This window comes from Macrotis lagotis, chromosome 5, assembly GCF_037893015.1.
Source record: "Macrotis lagotis isolate mMagLag1 chromosome 5, bilby.v1.9.chrom.fasta, whole genome shotgun sequence".
NCBI lineage: Eukaryota > Metazoa > Chordata > Mammalia > Peramelemorphia > Peramelidae > Macrotis > Macrotis lagotis.
This window is the reverse complement of record NC_133662.1, coordinates 157021461-157040487: the sequence shown is the minus strand read 5'-3', so window position 1 is coordinate 157040487 and position 19027 is coordinate 157021461. Positions and strand designations below refer to the sequence as shown.

Genomic DNA, 19027 nt, shown 5'->3' with positions numbered 1-19027 from the left:
AATGTTGTTAAGAATGTTCAAGAATGCTGCCAAATAAGAGCTCAAAAAAAAAATCACTGACAATGCCATTCAATTTAGTTTCTTTAATCAAGTGTTATTTGACAAGATATCTATAAATACTTCATACTCACGAAGTTATTTGTTCTATGAGAAATAAAAATTGCTTATCAAAGCAATTTAATATTTGCAAAAAGATGTTTATTCAAGAAAGTGTTGGTTTTAAACAATCCAAACACCCTGTACATCTTCCTGTAACTGGCAGGAATGTCAGTGTCTTTTCCCACATTTCAGTTTAAAAAAGGAATTCTCGGCAAAGAATCCATAAAAGGGCAGGATCAGTCTCAATGTTCCATTATCAGAGTTTCAGACCCGCAACATTCTGCTTCAAGTTAAGCAGTTCTTTTTCCTGTCTTCTTTTCTCCAATTTGAAGGCTAATCTGTTCGCTTTCTTCTCCACTCTTCGTTCCTGCAAAAAGATGTGATTACAGTGACTGACATTATTACAAAGGCCCTTCGGTTTCCATTCCCTTCTCTCCCACTGCTTTTTTCTTTATAACTACATGGAAAAGTGTTTTACTGACCTTACGCTCTTCTTTTATAGCTTGTTTTCTGGCTTTTTTGTCTTCTTTGGTTTCATTTTTACAGCGCGGCTGGATTGATACTCTAGGTAAATCACTATCATTAATCATCTGCATTCGTTCAATTTGTTTTGCTGTAGGTCCTTTCTGTGGTAAGATGTTTAAAGGTATTCCTGTTTTAGAGGAAATTTGGATGTGTTTGGGCTGAAAAAGAAATGAAAAGCTAATTAGGGATTATTAATAACATTCTGTCCTCAGTTGCCTGTCTTTCTGTTGCAAATCTATGTCCTTTGTTTACAGGAGCATTATGCTTTCCTTAATTATCATGTTTTTACTCAAGATATGGGCTTATTTGGAAGTACTCCTTTCTAACAATTTAAAATGGCATAGGCTTACCTTTGGAGGGCACTTGATAAGTTGAGGATGGTTGTATAAATTTGAATATGTACCTAGGAAAAAAGATCATAATAATAACACATGAATAAACACTTTCAATTAAAGGAGGGAGTTCTAACTACATTTATAAAGAGCCTAAGATGATACAGGTAATGGAGACTATAACTACCATTACTTCATTCTTCTTTTTTTTAAGGTCTTTGCAAGGTAATGGGGTTAAGTGACTTGCCCAAGGTCACACAGCTAGGTAATTAGTGTCTGAGACTGGATTTGAACTCAGGTCCTCCTGACTCCAGGACAGGTGCTCTACTTACTGGGCCACCTAGCTACCCCTACTTCATTCTTCTTAAGAAATCAAGCACTGAGATGGAAAAATAAAAAAAAAAATCTGCTAATCCCATTTCTAGAATATTCAAAAGATAATATATTAAAGAGTTCTTTTAATATTCTATGTAATATGAAATCTTAGCAGCCCTAAATAATGAGAACGATATACTGAATACACTATAACATCACTGACATAAAATAACGAAAATACTTACTACAAATAGATTCACAATCCCATTTCTCTTTGGGCTCTTCAATAACTACAGTAACAATTTCTTCTTTTTCATCATCATCCTCTTCATTAATGAGTAAGTTCTCATCTTCACAGGGTTCAAGAGTATCCAACTTGACACAGCTTTTGGTTTAATTTTTTTTAAAAGTCAGAATAAAAGGGAAAAAAAAACTATTGTTATGTTTATGGAAATGCAATTTCTTAAATGCACAGAGGCATGAGTTAGGCAAATAAGCATCCAGTGTCTGCAAGAAATCCATGCCAGTCACTTTCTTTTTAGGTTTTTTTGTTTTTTGTTTTTTTAGGTTTTTGCAAGGCAAATGGGGTTAAGTGGCTTGCCCAAGGCCACACAGCTAGGTAATTATTAAGTGTCTGAGCCCGGATTTGAACCCAGGTACTCCTGACTCCAGGGCTGGTGCTTTATCCACTGCACCACCTAGCCACCCCCATGCCAGTCACTTTCAATCAGGCTTTCCACTTCTCGCTCCCTCCCTACTGGGTATTTTGTATACTCATTGGAGAGGAAGGCAGAATAGAGGGAGTAAAGTGGAAATAACTCTAGTAGGAATCAAATTTCAAATCAATTCTTAACTCTGATATTTACTAGTTCTTAGAAAGTCAAACTTAAACCTGACTCTTTCCTCAAGCATAAAATAGGGATAATATTGCATTATCTACTTTACAGGGCTGTTAAAAGTACACACATGAATATTTCTTGCAACTGTGATTTTGTCTGAGTGGGAACTTATTCCATTCACAGATTGCATGCAGGTCTACTATGTCTTAAAAGAAGTTGCTACTGCTGAAAAAACTAGCACCCTAAGGCCAGTTTGGTGATGACCTTCCATTAGCATGCTAGAGTGGTCCCTCAGGTAGATAGAGTTCATTGTTAAAGAGCATTTCCATTTTGTTAAGACTTGCCACAGCTTATGATCTACTGACAGTCTTCAGGAACACAGGGTCACCTCCATAATAGCTAGCTACTATTTATAAAGTACTTTAAGGTTTACATTGCACTTTACATGCAATCTCATTTGATCATCACATCAATCCTATGATGTGTTGTTATTATACACAAATTAAAGATGAGAAAACTGAGGTTTAGAAAAGTTAAGTGACTTGCCCAGTTACTCTCATTAAGTATCTAAGACAGGATTTGCACTCAGGCATTTCTGAGTTCAACTCTCCAGCCACTGTACCACCTTTACTGGAAAGGGAACACAAAGGATATATATACTATAAAGGCAAGCAACTGTTATAAATTTGTAGAGAAGGTTCAACTGCTTCTTGCAAGGTTTTTCTTCTTCTCACCTTTCATACTGGTTATTCTCGCTTGGGGGGGAGAAGGGAAGGAAAAAGTAAGGTTGTTTTTTTTTAAGTTTAGGAAAATAGTTTCTCATGGTTTAGTTCTTAGTCAGATCATTATTTTTTCACTCATTTATCACCTACTATGTGCCAAGTGTGTGTTTAGAGATGAAGCTACAAGAATAAAGACAAAACAATCCCTATATTCGTAGAGCTTACATTCTAATAGGGAGAAATAACATATGCATGGTGAAACAAATACAAAATACATACAAAGCAAAATGGCAGATAATTTCTAGGAGAGCATCAACATTTGGAGAACAGAAAGGTACTGTAAAGGAGGCAGTGCTTGAGCTGAACCATAAAAGAAAGGAGGGCTTCTAAGAATGCAGTGAAAAGGGATACTCTCATTTCAGGGAGAAGCATTCAACTGAGCAAAAGTCCAAAGGGAGGGAGTTGGAACAGCACAGAGAGGTAATGACAGAAAGGTCCTCTTAGCTGCAATAAAGAGTAGCTAAAGAAATAAAATGAGTAATTGATTAGGAAAGATAAGTTGGACAGAGGCTATGATGACCTTTGAATGCCAGAGAAATTGGCATTTTTCCTAAAGGACAGGGAGTCAATACGGTTTCCTGAAGAGTAAGTGATATAATCACACCTGTGCTTTAGGAATGCCAGTTTAGTGGCTGCATGGAAGATGGACTGAGGGGAAGCAGGACAGGCAGGAAAATAATCAGATGACTACTTCAATCATCTGAATTAAACTTAAATTGGAAGAAACTGTAGACATTTTTCATTCTAACTGGTAACTGATAAAGGTATCTTTTCTACAACATATCTAGCAAGTGTTCAGTCCATGCTTAAAAATACTTAAGTTAATGGAAGATTCTTGGAATAACACAATATTTATTAGAAGGTCCTTATCAAGGGTTGAAATCTGCTTGGCAATATTGTTTTTCAGTATTTTTCACAAGATTTTGCTCCTTTGGGGGTCTGACTCTTCTTACTATTCATTTTCTTATTCTTTCTTACTTCTTACCATACTGTAACATTGTTCTTTATCAATTCACAGAAAACTGTCATTAACCCATCATAGGATTAACAAAGTAGACAGGTGCAACAGATAATTATGTGGTTTTAGTTCAAATCAGAACAGCCTGAGTGTCATGCAGTTTGACATTCAAGCCTGTTGTCAACTAACTGAACTGAAAGCTCAATCTTGGGAAGAAGCAGGTTGGAGGCCTACAGCTACTCTTTTTACATCTAAGAATACATGGCATTTCATAAAGGAATAACAGAGAAATGAGTCTATATAAACAAATTCAAATAATTTCTTGACTAATTATTCTGGAAATTTCAGTTAAAAAATTATCTGAGTTTTGGAAAACAGCATGCCAAAGAAGAGGAGAGAGGGTACCACTTTCCAACTTGAATTAAGTGGAACTGATTCTTTACTCAGAATAAAGTTTGAATATGCTGTGCTTAGATACCACCATCTAACTTAAGCAAATTATTTGCTATGATTTCTCCAAAATAATAAAAAATGCCACAAAGGCAAATACTTCAAAAGGAAGAAACTTATTTAATTCCTACTAACCAGTTAACTTTCTGAAAAGGATTCATAAAAGCAGAAGGAAGAATTAGACATACTTCTTTGCTTTCTCTTTGTAATAGTCATTCAAAACTTCTTGTAACCGGTTGCTATCTGCATGAATAAAACCTTCCAATTCTGCATTATCCAATGCTCCAATTTCATCATCATCAAACTGTTCAAAGAACTAAAGAGGGACAAAATCAACAAAATACACTATGATGTATTGTTATACTTAAGACTTTTTTGTGCTAAAATTTTTAATCATCACATCCTTATCAACTATTGTATTACTAAATACTCATGAGTCCTTAATAATGTGAAATAATAATGGTAATGTGAAATAGCAAAAGGTTTATTACTAATAGTTATGCACCAGATGAAAAAAGGCTCTCACCAGGGCAATGAAATACAGCTATCCCCTTTAAGTAGGGTGATGCTAAATGCTAAGAAAAAAAGGAATTTAAAGAAATTCCTAATTTGCAAATATTTTTAAATTTTCCTTATCCTTTTTAAAATAGAAATCTTTTCTGGTTTTTGATTGCTAGACCAGAGTCCAGGGGGCAAACACTTGTGTCATTTGATAGACTATATTAAAATATCAAAATTTTGTCTCTTTATAATCTTACCTTTTCAAATCTTTCATCTAGCAAGGTCAGTTGTTCATTCCTTCTCATGACAGAGGAAGTCATAGAATATTCAGTGAAACGACTCTTAGTTTCTTCATCTAAAAACAAGTCCCTTTGAGTTCCATCTTGGACAGATAACTCTTCATCTGACAAAAGACCCTCAGAGTCATATTCATCTTCATCACTACTATTTTCCATATCATCATCGTCATCTCCAATTTCATATTTCCTAAAACTATAAAGATATATCTTACAATGAGGTAATTGAAACCTTTATAAAGAAGTATATTTCTGGTCAGTGCTTAAGAGTGGAAAAAATGAAGGACAATATCCATTGTATAGCAGAAAGAACACTGGGTTTAGGAGTTGAGAAACTAACTGCTAGACCCATCATTAGCATAATTCCCTCTCTGTGAGACCTCATTTCTTCAAATATAAAAGAGGATTAAACTAGATGAACACTTACAATCCTTTATAGTTTCTAATATTCTATGATTCTAAGCTATTCTTATTTTTAAAATTATATGACAGCCACTTCACTAAGGGCAACAATATATATTACCCTGTCAATAAAACTAGACACACACATACTCCATGTCCATATAAAACTAGACAAACACATACTCTGTGTCCATCTGTTCATCTTCTCCTGTTGGCTCATTGGCCTGTAAAATGAAATCATCTTCAAGCAGATTATCTGGATTATCAAAATCAAAATCATCATCCAGAGCTGCAACAATGTCAGGATCAAAATCCAATCGAGGACCTAAAAATAGAGATGCATAGAAAAAATCTGAAAGAATTCCCAAGACAATAATCAGTTATTTCTAAAGAGCTATATATAAGACAGCTGTCAAGTGTCAATCTAGGTTGTTTAGTGTCTTGTTTAATAAACAATGAATTCAGAGTTTTAAAATTCCAAAATTGAGTTTTAATGTCACTTAAATTAGAAGCAAAATAATGCTCAAGGAAGGTTCAAAAGTAGCCTATTGTTTCCAGTTATAGTTTTCCTCTAAATTATATAGTTTACTAACTTTTCACTGATTAGCTATGCTTTTCCTTTGTAAAAAAAACAAAACACAGGTCACAATGACATAAGGAGATCGTTGCATAACAAACATGTCCCATTATTTTAAGCAATATTTTGTTTAACAAAATTCTAATGGACTGGACCTGTGATTTCATTGGTACAGGGACCTCTAAGTAAGGAAATTTCCTCCATCAACATACCATTGCAACTTACAGTCTTAGATAGCTGCCTAGGATCCTGAGAGGTAAATTGAATTGCCCTCTGTCATACGATGAGTATGTGTAAGATGTAAGGCTTATTTAAGCACAACTCTTCCTTTTTTTTTAAATGTTTTTTTTCTTTTTTCTTTTAGTTTTTGCAAGGCAATGGGGTTAAGTGGCTCGCCCAAGGCCACATGGCTAGGTAAGTATTAAGTGTTTGAGGTCGGATTTGAACACAGGTACTCCTGACTCCAAGGCCAGTGCTCTATCCACTGAGCCACCTAGCCACCCTAAGCACAACTCTTTTTGACCCCAAGGTTTGAACTGTGCTATAGTGTTTGTATAACACAATGTAATTTCAATATGACAAAAAAAACCCTAATCTTGGGGTTTATCATGATGACCTCTGACATACATCAGTCTGTTGGTATTCATCATATGATGCAAAGATTAATCAACAAATCAAGTATTTAGAGGGAGAGGACAGAATTGATTAGGGCTATTTCACAAGTGGTTTCTCTTCATAAAACTGAGAGGTTTTGTATATTTCATGCCATCATATGGGAAAATTAATACTAAAAACAGTATATAGTAAATTTGTTTCTAATGAATGCTAAGAGTAATATGAACTTATAAATAATGAAACCAAAACTTGTAAGAGAACATTCTGAATAGCAACAATTTTGTATTGATAAGAATGCAATAGCAGTATTAAATAGAAATGATTTCATAATAATCTATAAAATATTTTGATTTTCTTTTCTCCTTTTGAAATAGAATTTTCATAGGAAAGAAATCAAGGTCCTGGGACTAAAAATGTACAAAATAATAAGATGAAGTCTAATTTGAATTTTCGGAAAAATTTCTTCTAGAACATCATAAATTTTACTGAGATGTTTTATTGAGCAAGGAAATTCTGTTTTGGCATCATATATTTTTCTTCTTGTAAGATGTTATTTATCAATTTATAAACCATAAAGTTAAATTAAACATACCTGATACAGGAGCTGCTTTATTTAACAGCCCTACATCTTCTTCAAACTCTGATGCAAATACTGATGAAGGCAACTTAATTCCAGGAGTCTTGAGGGGGGAAAGAAAACATGACTTTTACTTAGTTATGTCTACAATGAATTGCATTGCACAGCATGTCACCTGAAGTCTACTTTCACATCTCTACTTGAATGTTTCATGGATACCTCAAACACTGCCCCAAACTAAAGCTCATCATCTTTCCTCCCAAATCTCCACCCCCTTCCTAACTTTTCTGTCTCTTAACAATGAAATTGATGACCACCCTCCCAACCAATCTTGTCTGATTTTAGCCCTCCCTTACCAAACTAGTCACTAAGTTCCATTTAATCTTCTTTCAAATTCTTTCTTATATCTACAGCCTCCATATTTTTAAAGACACAAAATGTCCATCATCTTATGCCATGGATAACTGCTCATAGTACTCAAAGGGGATATTCTTTATTCTAATTAGTCCCGTTGCTTAAACACTCTGCAATTTTATTTAATTATAATGCTATCTGGCTCAAGAAAAATGCAACAACTCCCTAGTTTACCATCAACATTTTTTTACACTATTTTCCCAACTATATAAACAAGAAGTTCCTTGGTCTCTGAAATTCTTACTAGTTTAAAGGTGCTATATTCCTTGAAAGGCTGTTGGGTGAGTCTTATACTATGAATTTTCTTATCACACATCGCATGGTGCTAGATACTACTGAAATGTTTGTTGACTTTTGGCTGCAATTTTTTTTAGAGGATTCTTATAAGAAGTGACATACAATGCTGCAATAATCAAGCTCCTTATGTCTTTCAAGACGATCTCATGGGAGTGTAAGGATTGGCAATAATCTGTCATTTTTTTGGTACATACTTTTTTTATTATATGCATTTTTATTTTGCATAAATGTTTTTTGTACATTACTAAAATATTCTTGTTTAAGAGTAAGTATAATACCCTCTCCCCCCCAAAATATAGACCCTTATAAGCAATAAAGAGAAAAAAAATTAAAATTCAAAAATAAAACAAAATAACAGGGCAGCTAGGTGGCGCAGTGGACAGAGTACTAACTCTGGAGTCAGGAGTACTGGAGCCCAAATCTGGCCCCAGACACCCAACAATCACACAGCTGTGTGACCCTGGGTAAGCCACCCCAACCCCATTGCCCTGCAAAAAACAAAAATAAAAATAAAAAACAATAATAATAATGGGGTGGCTTGGTGGCGCAATAGACAGAGCAGCGACGAGTCAGGAGTACCTGAGCCCAAATCCAGCCCCAGACATCAATCACCCAGCTGTACAGTCCTGAGCAAGCCACCCAACTCCATTTGCCCTGCAACCCCCCCAAAAAAATTAATAATAAGAAGAAATGTGCTTCAGTCTGTGTTCCAATACCTCCAGCTCTGTTGCGGGTGGATCACATTCTTTATAAGTCCATCACAAAAGCTACTTCCATATTTTTCCACTGCTGTCACTGCTGATCACCAAATCCCTCCATTCATACTTCCCCACTACCACATACTGTATTTTCTCTCTCCTTTCACTGTCCCTCTTCTTAAATGTTCTCTAGGGTAGCTGAGTGGTGCAGCAGACTGATCACAAGTCCTGGGATCAAGAGGCCCCAAGACCACATACTACTCCTAAGGCCCAGCAACCACCCAGCCCTGTGGTCCTGGACAGGTCATCCAATCCTAGTCCCTTGCAAGAAGTAAAAAATAAAATATGTTATATCTGACCACTCTCCTCCCATGGTCCATCCTCTCCTCCATCACTCATATCCCCACCCTTTCCCCGTCCTCCTTCTCTCCTTCTAACTCTAGATGTCTATACCCCATTGAACATATATGCTGTTTCCTCTCCTAGCCACCTCTGATGAGAGCGAAGGTTCCCTCATTCCCCCTTCCATATCATTGCAATAGCTCATTGTAATATAATCTTATTATATGAAACATCTCAGCCTATTCCACCTCTCCTTTCTTACTCCCAGTAGCCATTGTCTCCATTTTTACAATATATCTTCAAATTCAGCTCTCTCCTGTGCCTCATCTATAAAAGATCCTTCTACCTGCTCTATTAAATGAAAAGTTCTTTTATGATTATCAGTATCATTTTTCTACACAGGAATACATGTAGTTCAGCATCATTAAGTCCCTCATATATTTTACCCTTCTCCACTCTCTATGCTTCATCTGAGTCCTATATTTGAAGATCACACTTTCTGTTCAGCTCTGGCCATTTTAATAGGAACATTTGAACTTCTCCTGGTTCATTGAAAGCCCATTTTCCCTGGAAGAAGACATTCAGTTTTGTGGGGTAGTTGATTCTCGGTTGCATTCTAAGCTCTTTTGCCTTCTGGAATATTACATTCCAAGTCCTACGAGCCTTTTATGTAGTTGTTGCTAAGTCCTGTGTGATCCTGCCTGCAGCTCCATGTTATTTGAATCGTGTCCTTCTGGCTGCTTGTAATATTTTCTCTTTGACTTGGGAGTTCTGGAACTTGGCTATAATATTTCTGGGGGTTGTTTTTTTGGGATCTCTTTCTTGGGGAGATCGGTGAATTCTTTCCATTTCTATTTTGCCCTCTGCTTCTAGGATATCTGGGCAATTTTCCTGTAGGAATTCTTTAAAAATGATGTCAAGGCTCTTTTCCTGATCATGAGTTTCAGGTATCCCAATAATTTTAAAATTATCTTTCCTGAATCTGTTTTCCAGATCAGTGCTTTTACAGTGAGTTATTTCACATTTTCTTCTAATTTTTCATTCTTTTGGTTTTGAAGTATTGTGTCCTGATTTCTCATAAAATCAGCAATCTCCCTCAGTTCCATTCTAGATCTGAAGGATTTGTTTTCCTCAGAGAGCTTTATCTCTTTTTCCATCTGGCCAATTCTGCTTTTTAAAGCATTCTTCTCAATAATTTTTTGAACTGTTTTATCCATTTGACTTATGCTGGTTAACATGTTACTTTCTTCAGCATTTTTTTTGGATCTCCTTCTAACTTCTTTTTCATGTTTTTCTTGCATCTTTATCTCCCTCACTTGATTTTCAAAACTCTTTTGAGCTCTGTCATAGCCTGAGCCCAATTTCCATTTTCCTTGCAGTCTTTAGATGCAGGAGCTTGTAGTTCCTCATCTTCAGACTGAGTATTTTGATTCTTCTTGGGATCATAGACAATGTATTTCTCAATGGTGTTCCTCTTTTTTCCTCTGTTTACTCATTTCCCCAGACTGTGCCTGGTCTTGGGGTGCTTCCTGAGCTTCTGAGTACTATTGGGACCGCCCCCCCCACCCCAAGGATCTCAGTGTGTGAAGCTCTGTCTTCCCTCTTGGTCTGTGAATGACTACAAGCGCATCCCTCTGCCACAGGGATGGGGGGGGGGGCTGCTATTCTGTGAAGGGGCCTGGACTGTTATCAGGATCTGAATGTGATCAGCGTCCTGTTCCAAGTACAGAGGACAGACCTCGGAAGTGTCTCTCTAACCCCTGCTTGCATTTCCTGGATCTGGGCTGCTATGGCCACTGCTGCTTGCTGAGTGCTCTGAGGGCTGGGCTTCCTTCCCTTGCTCTGGCAGAGGTCCCCCTGTTGATTTTCCAAGTTATGCCTGGTGTGCCCCGAGGTGTATGACAGGAAACTGCCCCCACTTCCATGAGCTCCGGTTCCCAGGTGTCCTAGGGCTTCCCCTGGGAGGCTGAAGTTCCTTCACTCTGGTGGGCCACACCTGTAATCCCATGGAACGGCGTCTTTCCACTATTTTCCAGGTTACCTTGGGCTAGAGAATTGCCTCACTGGATCCCTGTGTGGGTTCTGTCTCTCAAAAATTTAGTTAAGAGTCCTGATTTTATGAGTTTTGAAATAGTACAGAGAGAGCACCTAAGAGAGGTTCTTCTCCTGTCACCATCTTGGCTCTGTTCCCCGCCCCCCATCATAGTTCTATGCTTACAGTTCAGACTTGTAATATATATGATCTCTAGTAAAAAAAAACTCAAACTAAAAAATAATGTTAAGAGGTGGCCATACAACTTTACAACCAAAGTTGCTGGGGGAAAAAATCCAAACCAAAAGGACTATTTGTTTCCAATTATTTCAATATGTCCTTTGGGTTAATTCTTCATATTAAATTTTTTTCTAAGTATGAAGTTGAAGGTCAGTATTACAAACAGCCACAAGGAATGCAGTAAAATTAATTTCTGTACTTCTCTTATGCCTGAGTATGCAGTTTGATATTTCAGAACATCTAGGTACATTTCTTATCAGATCCTCCCCTTCTAAATTTATGTGGCATGTCATATTAGAAATCATAGGATCAAACATCCAAGACAATGGATGTGAAAATGTTTTGTAAGTTATAAAATGTTATATAAATACAAACCATTAATGAGTAACTAAATGGATACCAAGTGTGAAGTTCTTTTATAAGCAAGTCCTATAAAAATTAATGCCTTAGTCCTTTACACGTAGAGTTTCTTAGGTCCTTTCCATGGCTGCATAAATGTTTTTATAGGCTTGCCTTGGGCCACTCTTGCCATGTTCCAACTTTAGGCCTATACCTTACTTTCCCCAAAACATTCTCTCTACAATCAAAGAGTTTCTTTTCCATTTTGTAAACTGGCTGCTACTAATATTCAGCAGCTGCTTGCTCTAAAAGGTCAAGTCTTTATTTCCCCTCAAAAGTTTTGAAACACATACACAACATTTATCAATGAATATGACATAAAAATAAACTATACCAATTTTTCAAAATAACCAAAAACAAAGACCAAAACCCCCAAAATAATAGAATGACTTGTTTTTTTTCAACCAAATAATATTTCCTCAAATTGAGAGATCATGAAGCATATTCTTACTGGAATCAACAATGTTTGTTCTTGTCCATCACTTTGAAAGCATGAGGGAATCAGTTCAGAGGGTCCTGATGGTTCCTTTAGGTGCTGCAGGTAGTCATAGTCATCATCAAAGAAGACGCCATACTTCCTTTGTTCGGCTCTCCTCACCTCATCTTCTCTCTATGATATAAAGAATTAGCCATTACATACTGGAGTCTAGTAAGGATTTTTTTTTTAGGTTTTTTTTTGCAAGGCAATGGAGTTAAGTGGCTTGCCCAAGGCCACATGGCTAGGTAATTATTAAGTGTCTGAGACCAGATTTGAACCCAGGTTCTCCTGACTCCAGGGCCAATGCTTTATCCACTGCACAACCTAGCTGCCCCTCTAGTAAGGATTCTTTCAAAAGAAAGAGAACAGGAAACTAACCATAAGCACAGCTTTCAGAGTCAATGGCACTAAGTCTTTCAAAACATTAGTTTTGTATATCTAAGATAAATCTATTTAACCCCAATAAATTCACAATTCTCTCCAAATCTGGAGAGAAAAGCAGCAATCATTACATACAACATATAAAGGAACTTAGGATGATGCTCTCTTAAGTCATGGCACAAAGTACTAGGTGACAGTAGCTTGCATTGAAATGAAATATTAAGGATATCAAGAGGAGCAACAAAGATCCAAAATCACACAACTGGCTTAGAAAGAGCAACAGAATATAGCAAGAGAAACATTTTATTTTAAGTTCAGAAGGCTCAGACTTGTATGATGGTTGCAACATAAATTTGTTATATGACCTCGTACAAGTTATCTAAACTTTCTGAACTACAATTTCCTTATCTTCAAAACAAGGACACAAGTTTTATTCACCTCATTCAACTGTGAAGAAAATTTTGTAAGTCTTTTAATACATTTTAAATAAAAGTGAATTATATTATCAGTAGGGACAACCTTGAGTCGTTTTTCTTCCAAACCATGCCTTTCAAACAAACTGATAAAATTACCAGATCAGCAAGTTATTTAAAACAAACAAAAACAAACACCAAAAAAACCTGGTTATTCAACTTATATATAACTTTACTAAGAAGAAAATTCAGATTTCATTTTAACAAGCAAGTAAAAGTGTTTGAAAAGTTGTGTTATTTAACTATGAAGCATTTCTCAGCAAATACAAAAAGTTATACAAAAAACAGACTTTTATATCAACAAAATTCTAAAATGTATTATTCATATGCAGGTATGTTGCAAAGGTTCATATCCAATGAACATCTCCTTCCATATGATCTATATATTAAAAATTATCCTCTGCAACCACTTGTGAAAAGTTACAATTTAATCTTGAATTGTGTTAAGTGAGGTGTATCAATATAACTTGTGCTGTACCGTAACCCCAAAACTAAACAATCAATCCAGTCGTTCCCATGGGACACTTACTTTGATGGTCACAAGTGATGTAATCATTTCATTGTTCTGCACAGCAGGCTTGTCCTGGAAAGATCACTCAAGACCCATATTCGATTGTTCTATGATCTACCTTCCCTCTTTTTATCATGTATGAAAGGTGGAGCTCCAAGGAATGGTGTAATCCCATGATTTGCAAATTGGTTCCTTACAAAGAAAGTAATTAATAAACCCACTATTTGATTTATTGGCACTCTATCTCTGGCCTGCTTTGTCATACCCAAGTTAAAGATAGGTCAGTAAAAAACTGGTTAACACACTTACTCATTGAAATTGCATGTATTTTTAAAAGTCCCTTCAAGGGGTGACTAGGTGGCACGGTAGATAAGAACACTGGCCCTGGAGTCAGGAGTACCTGAGTTCAAATCTGGTCTCAGACAATAATTACCTAGCCGTGTGGCCTTGGGTAAGCCACTTAACCCCACTGCCTTGCAAAAAAAAACTAAAAAATAAAAAAGTCCCTTCCAAAAAAAGTTTTGGTGAGATAGGTGATTGAAGTTAACAATATGATCTGTGGTCAGGAAACAGAAGGACCCATTGGGTCAAGCAGGAACAGACCTTAACCTATCCCAATTAATTATCACTCTTGTTAGTTTCTCAAAACAAAAACAAAATTTCCCTCATATAGAAAAGGACATCTTTATTATGAATACTCTATCAGTTGCAATTAATGCAGTAATGGACGCAAGTACGTATAATAGATTGCTGAACTTAGGAACAGGAGGACATGTTCAAACTCTGCATGTGACATTTACCAGCTTTGTGGCCCAGGACAAATCACTCAACCTGTTTGATCCTTAAGTTCCTTATCAGTAAAACAAGGATAATATTTGTAGTATCTACAAGATTGCAATCAGGACCAAATGAAGGAATGTATATAAAGTAATTTGTATATTTCACAGGATTGTATAAATGCTAAGCATTGTTATTCTGATATACCAGAAAAATATAAAAATCTCAACAACAGATCATTCTAGAATTATAGAGATATGCAGTGTACTTACTTTCTGTGCAGGTAATAGAACTCTTTGAGGTGCAGTGTCATCTGCTGCTAAGGGATCCCTCTGACTTCGGTGTACTAGGTGGAAAGATACAGCTTTCTTTTTGTCTATAAAGGGCTTCTTCTTCTTATGAGGCTTCAGAAAGGAAATAGTGGAATATGCGACTTAGAATGGTGGCCCAATATATTGATTCATCCTTTGACTATTTCTTCCAAACTCAAAAAAATACTAGTCTCATAATTCTTATTCTGCCAACATCTCAAATTCAACAGGTCCCAAATCTGAATTCTTTGTATTCCTTTAAAAAACTTTATTCCTTAAAATTTTACATTTCTGTTGAGAGCAAAACTTAAGTTATCTTTGACTCCTATCAGTCATGTGCTCCTCCCCCCTCCAACAAATTGCAATGTTCCATTGATTCTACTTCACAACACAGGTGTTCCCAAAGTCTTAGTTCAATTATGCTTCAATAAGTAATTATTATAATAGCTAACTAAAAAGAAATTAAAAGTTTGAAAAACTCCTTACATACAAACTAGGTGTTATAGAGATAGAGTGGGCAAAGACCTGGAGGAGCCAGAAGGATCATTCTGAATCCTTCCAGAGACACTACCAGTTGCATGACCCTGGACAAGTCATTCAACCTTTCTGTAAAAGGTAAATAATAATAGCCTCTATATCATAGGGTTTTTGTAAGCATCAAATGATATAATAAAATGTATATAGTTTCCTAAACCTTAAAATGCTGTTGCTAGTCGTACTGCCTCTATTATCTCTCTTTATATAAACACTCATTGTCCAATTCACTCCTCGGATTATATTACCTTTCTATTTAAGAAACCTCAAGTTTCCCACTGTTTTTGATTATATGAATTCCAGTTGATTTTTTAAAGCTTTATCTCAACACCAATTCCTTTCACAGAATATTATAACTCTCGGTTCCAGACAAGCTAAAAGTCACTCTCCATCCCTGTTCTCATTTTGCCCTCTCCCATTCCTAAATCTTTCTTCATAGACTCTCATCATTAGAAGAGATTCTCCTCCCTGCCCCCTATTTCTTGTAAGGTCTTAATTCAAGTGCCCCCATCTTTGAAGAATTTCAAGAGTTGGAAGTTATATACAGTTCAGGGGCCAGCAAACTACTTTAAAAAAAATAAAAACCATCCTTATTTTATGATGAGGACAACCCTTGATCTATCTAGTTCAAACTATCCTCAAACAGCAATTCCTTCTACCACACCCCTGACCAAACCATGAAATTTCACACAGATCTTTCCTGCCACCTTCCCAAGATTAACATATTCTTCAACTCAAATTTCTCAGCACTTTGGCAAGATTTTTTTCCACCTTCTTTTCCATCATTACTTTAAAATGTCATTTTCTCTCACCTGATTACAAGAATAAGAGCAAGTCTGTTATATCTCTGTGCACTGGCACCTACATTTTTGACCTATAAAAAATGTGATATAGAGTGGGGGTGGGTGGTGGGTGGAAAGATTCCTGCCTGGAGTTACTGAGTTTAAATTGAGAACTGAGTTTAAATTCAGACACAAATTAGCTACATGCCTTGGACAAGTCACTTAACCTCTATCTGTCTCAGTTTCCTCAACTGTAAAAGAAGATATAAACAGCATCTACCTTCCAGTTTTGTTATCATGGTTAAAGTGACAGAATAATTGTTAAAAACTCAGCACAGTATCTGGAACAAAGTAAACTGTTCCTCCCCTCACCAATGAGACAGACATTGTGCTGAGCCCTATACAAAGAAAGGTAAAACCTTCTGTAAAAACAGTGATGGGGACAGCTAGGTGGCGCTGTGAATTGAACACTGGCCCTGGAGTTAGGAGTACCTGAGTTCAAATCCAACTTCAGACACTTAATAAATTACTTTGCTGTGTGGCCTTGGGCAAGCCACTTAACCCTACTGCCTTGCAAAAACCCAAAAATAATAATAATAAAAACACAGTGATGCTCTCAAGGTGCCTACAGTCTAATAGGGGATACAACATACAAATGATTCTGTGTGCTTCGGCACAATCAAAATATACTGGAAGTAGCTTCAGAGGGAAGGCAGCCAAGATGAAAAACGATTACGCAAGAGACCCTGTGACAAGTGACTTGAGTTTTGAAAGGAAGTAGGAACCCGAAGAGGTAATAATAATAATAATAATAATAATAATAATAATAATAATAATAATAATAATAATAATGGGGTGCTGCCTGGACTCTGGGGGTGTACTGGGGGAGGGGAGGGATTTGCAGCAAGTGACTAGTTTCCTTGGATTTCAAGATCTGCGTGTAAGTTTATTTTTTGAAAAGTTGGTATCAGATTTTAAATGTTTTTAGGTTTGTGTTTTATCCCCACCTAAGAAGCCTCAAGATTTTTGAGCAGAAAGATAAGGTTAAACCTGTGCTTTAGAAATATCAATTTGCTTTCCTCTTTACTTTATTGCTCATGAGGGTCTATATTTTTTTGGGGGGGAGGGGGTTTATATTTACTCTTAAACAAGAATATTTTAGTAATGTATAAAAAACATCATTTGGTCAAAAATAAAATATATAATACAATATATACAGAATATAAAATAATATAAATAACAATATAAGTTTAAATATTTGTAAAAAATATGTAAATAGAACATAAACAAAAACAGAAATTTATATATATTTGTACAAAAATGACACAAATATAACACATATATAGTATTAATAAAAACATAAATAAAAAAAAAATCTCAATCTGGCAGTGAAGCTACTGAATACAGCACTCCAGAAGGAAGAGGGGAAGAGAAGGGGAGTTTGGGGCTCTGGGGCAGGTCAGGGCCTTGTTTCTGTTTCGGGAGCACGAGGAAGCCCCTCCCTCCCACGCCGGGAACTGCCCCTTCCCCCACAGCCCCGGAGGTCTCGCTCACCATGCTGCAGCCGCCACAGGCTCACGCCCGCTCCCAGGTACCGCTCGCTCTAGGTAGGGGCACCTCTGCGCCGCGGCCGGGCTCGGTCGCTTTGGCGTGGGTATTGGCGTCACGCCGCGGGGACGGGGGTCCTAACGGGTCACTTCCGGAAAGAAAACTCCCGAACCTCCCCGGGCCGCGGCGTGCGCATGCTCCCTGTACGTCGCCACGCGGGACTAAGAGGCATAAGCCAATCCCGGAAGAGAGAGCCTGTCACGAGGTGCTCCTCTCTTCTCGCGACCTTTGGCGCGGCGTCGCTCGCCCCGCCTCCCGGAAGCTTTGCGCGGGGCTAGAGAAAGGGCTTCCCCCGGGTAGTTACTCCTGCTGGATGTCTGGGGAGAGGTGCAGGAACTGGAGACCGGACATTCGGCCACCCCGCCGGACACCGGCCCATCCTCGTAGGCCGCTGGGGCCGCACATGGTCTCGGCTTCCGGGCTCGAACCGATTAGAGGCGATCCTCCTCCTACCCAACATCAGCTCCGCTGGAGCCCCTGAACCTTCTCCATCGCCAACCTCCCCTCCGCCTCCTTCTGCCACCCGCGCATGGTCTGGATTCCGTCCACTCAACTGATTTAGAAAAACACTTTGTTTTCTTATATCTTATTAAAATAAAAAAAAATTACTCGTTATTTTAAAAACAGCCCCAAAATACAAGAAAACAGATACTTTCCTTTTTCATTTTACTGATAATCTTTTGGAGGAGGAACTGGTTTTAACACCCCTGAACTGACTGACCTCTAGGCTCTTAATAGCTCCAAGTCTGATCCAATTATTAAAATATTAACGTTATTTTGTAATGCTTGTAGTAGCTAATAAGATTTAACATTAGTACTATTTTTGTTGATATTTAGTGCTGGCGTGGGGGCCTTTGAGGCTCTTTCCAACTCCAAATTTGATCCCATTATTGCAAATTTGGTTAATTATATCCAAGAAACTGCTATCATAAAAGTAGTATCCCAGGCACATTTTTAAAGTTTAATCAACATCATTAACATCTTTCCCCATCACTCTTTTGAATTGAAGCAATCAAATAATAAATCTTTATAGCATTAGCTGGATTTCCTAGATTTCCAAGGGTAAATACACTGGAAATTTAACAATTGGCTTGCAGGTTCAAGTTGGTTCCAGCACCCTGCCCATTCTATAGCAGTTTATTTAGGGGGAATATCTATATCCTCAAGGCTATAATAATTTCAGATGTATTTTCAGCCATTTTGGGTTTTTTTAATAAGATCCTTGTAAATTTCTTGTCATGATATTTGAGCTGGTAAAAAGTATTCAAAAGTTTTAATATGGGGGCAGCTAAGTAGCACAGTGCACGGGCCCTGAGTTCAAATTTGACTTCAGGTACTTAATTGACTAGCTGTGTGCCTTGGGCAAGCCACTTAACCCCATTCCCTTGCAAAAGCCTAAAAAAATTTTTAAAAAAGTTTTAATATACAGAGCCAAAAATTTACATCATGGTTTTACTTCTTTAAAAGGAATGTACAGTTCAT

General features: G+C 37.1%; 1 protein-coding gene across 2 annotated transcripts; it reads right to left on the bottom strand.

Annotated features, from left to right (window-relative positions):
* Positions 1 to 68: 68 nt before the first annotated feature.
* LTV1 (LTV1 ribosome biogenesis factor) lies at positions 69 to 17648 on the bottom strand. 2 transcript variants are annotated; one of them, XM_074187750.1, is made up of 11 exons: positions 17492 to 17648; positions 14583 to 14714; positions 12142 to 12300; positions 7284 to 7371; positions 5683 to 5824; positions 5059 to 5293; positions 4489 to 4616; positions 1517 to 1656; positions 975 to 1027; positions 582 to 782; positions 69 to 466 (listed from the first exon to the last, which is right to left on the bottom strand). In XM_074187750.1, exons 1-11 carry the CDS (start codon positions 17492 to 17494, stop codon positions 356 to 358), a joined length of 1392 nt encoding a protein of 463 aa, XP_074043851.1. In that variant the 5' UTR covers positions 17495 to 17648; the 3' UTR covers positions 69 to 355. The 2 variants fall into 2 exon arrangements, with proteins under 2 accessions (XP_074043851.1, XP_074043852.1); XM_074187751.1 differs by lacking the exons at positions 14583 to 14714; positions 17492 to 17648 and adding an exon at positions 13552 to 14558.
* Positions 17649 to 19027: the final 1379 nt, after the last annotated feature.

Bases quoted from the DNA above. Each gene is read 5' to 3' on its own strand.
- LTV1 (XM_074187750.1), bottom strand. The intron at 12,301-14,582 runs GTAAGTACACTG...TTTATATCATAG, and splicing joins TTCTATTACCTGCACAGAAA to AGAGAAGATGAGGTGAGGAG. The intron at 1,028-1,516 runs GTAAGTATTTTC...CTTTTTTCCTAG, and splicing joins GGATTGTGAATCTATTTGTA to GTACATATTCAAATTTATAC.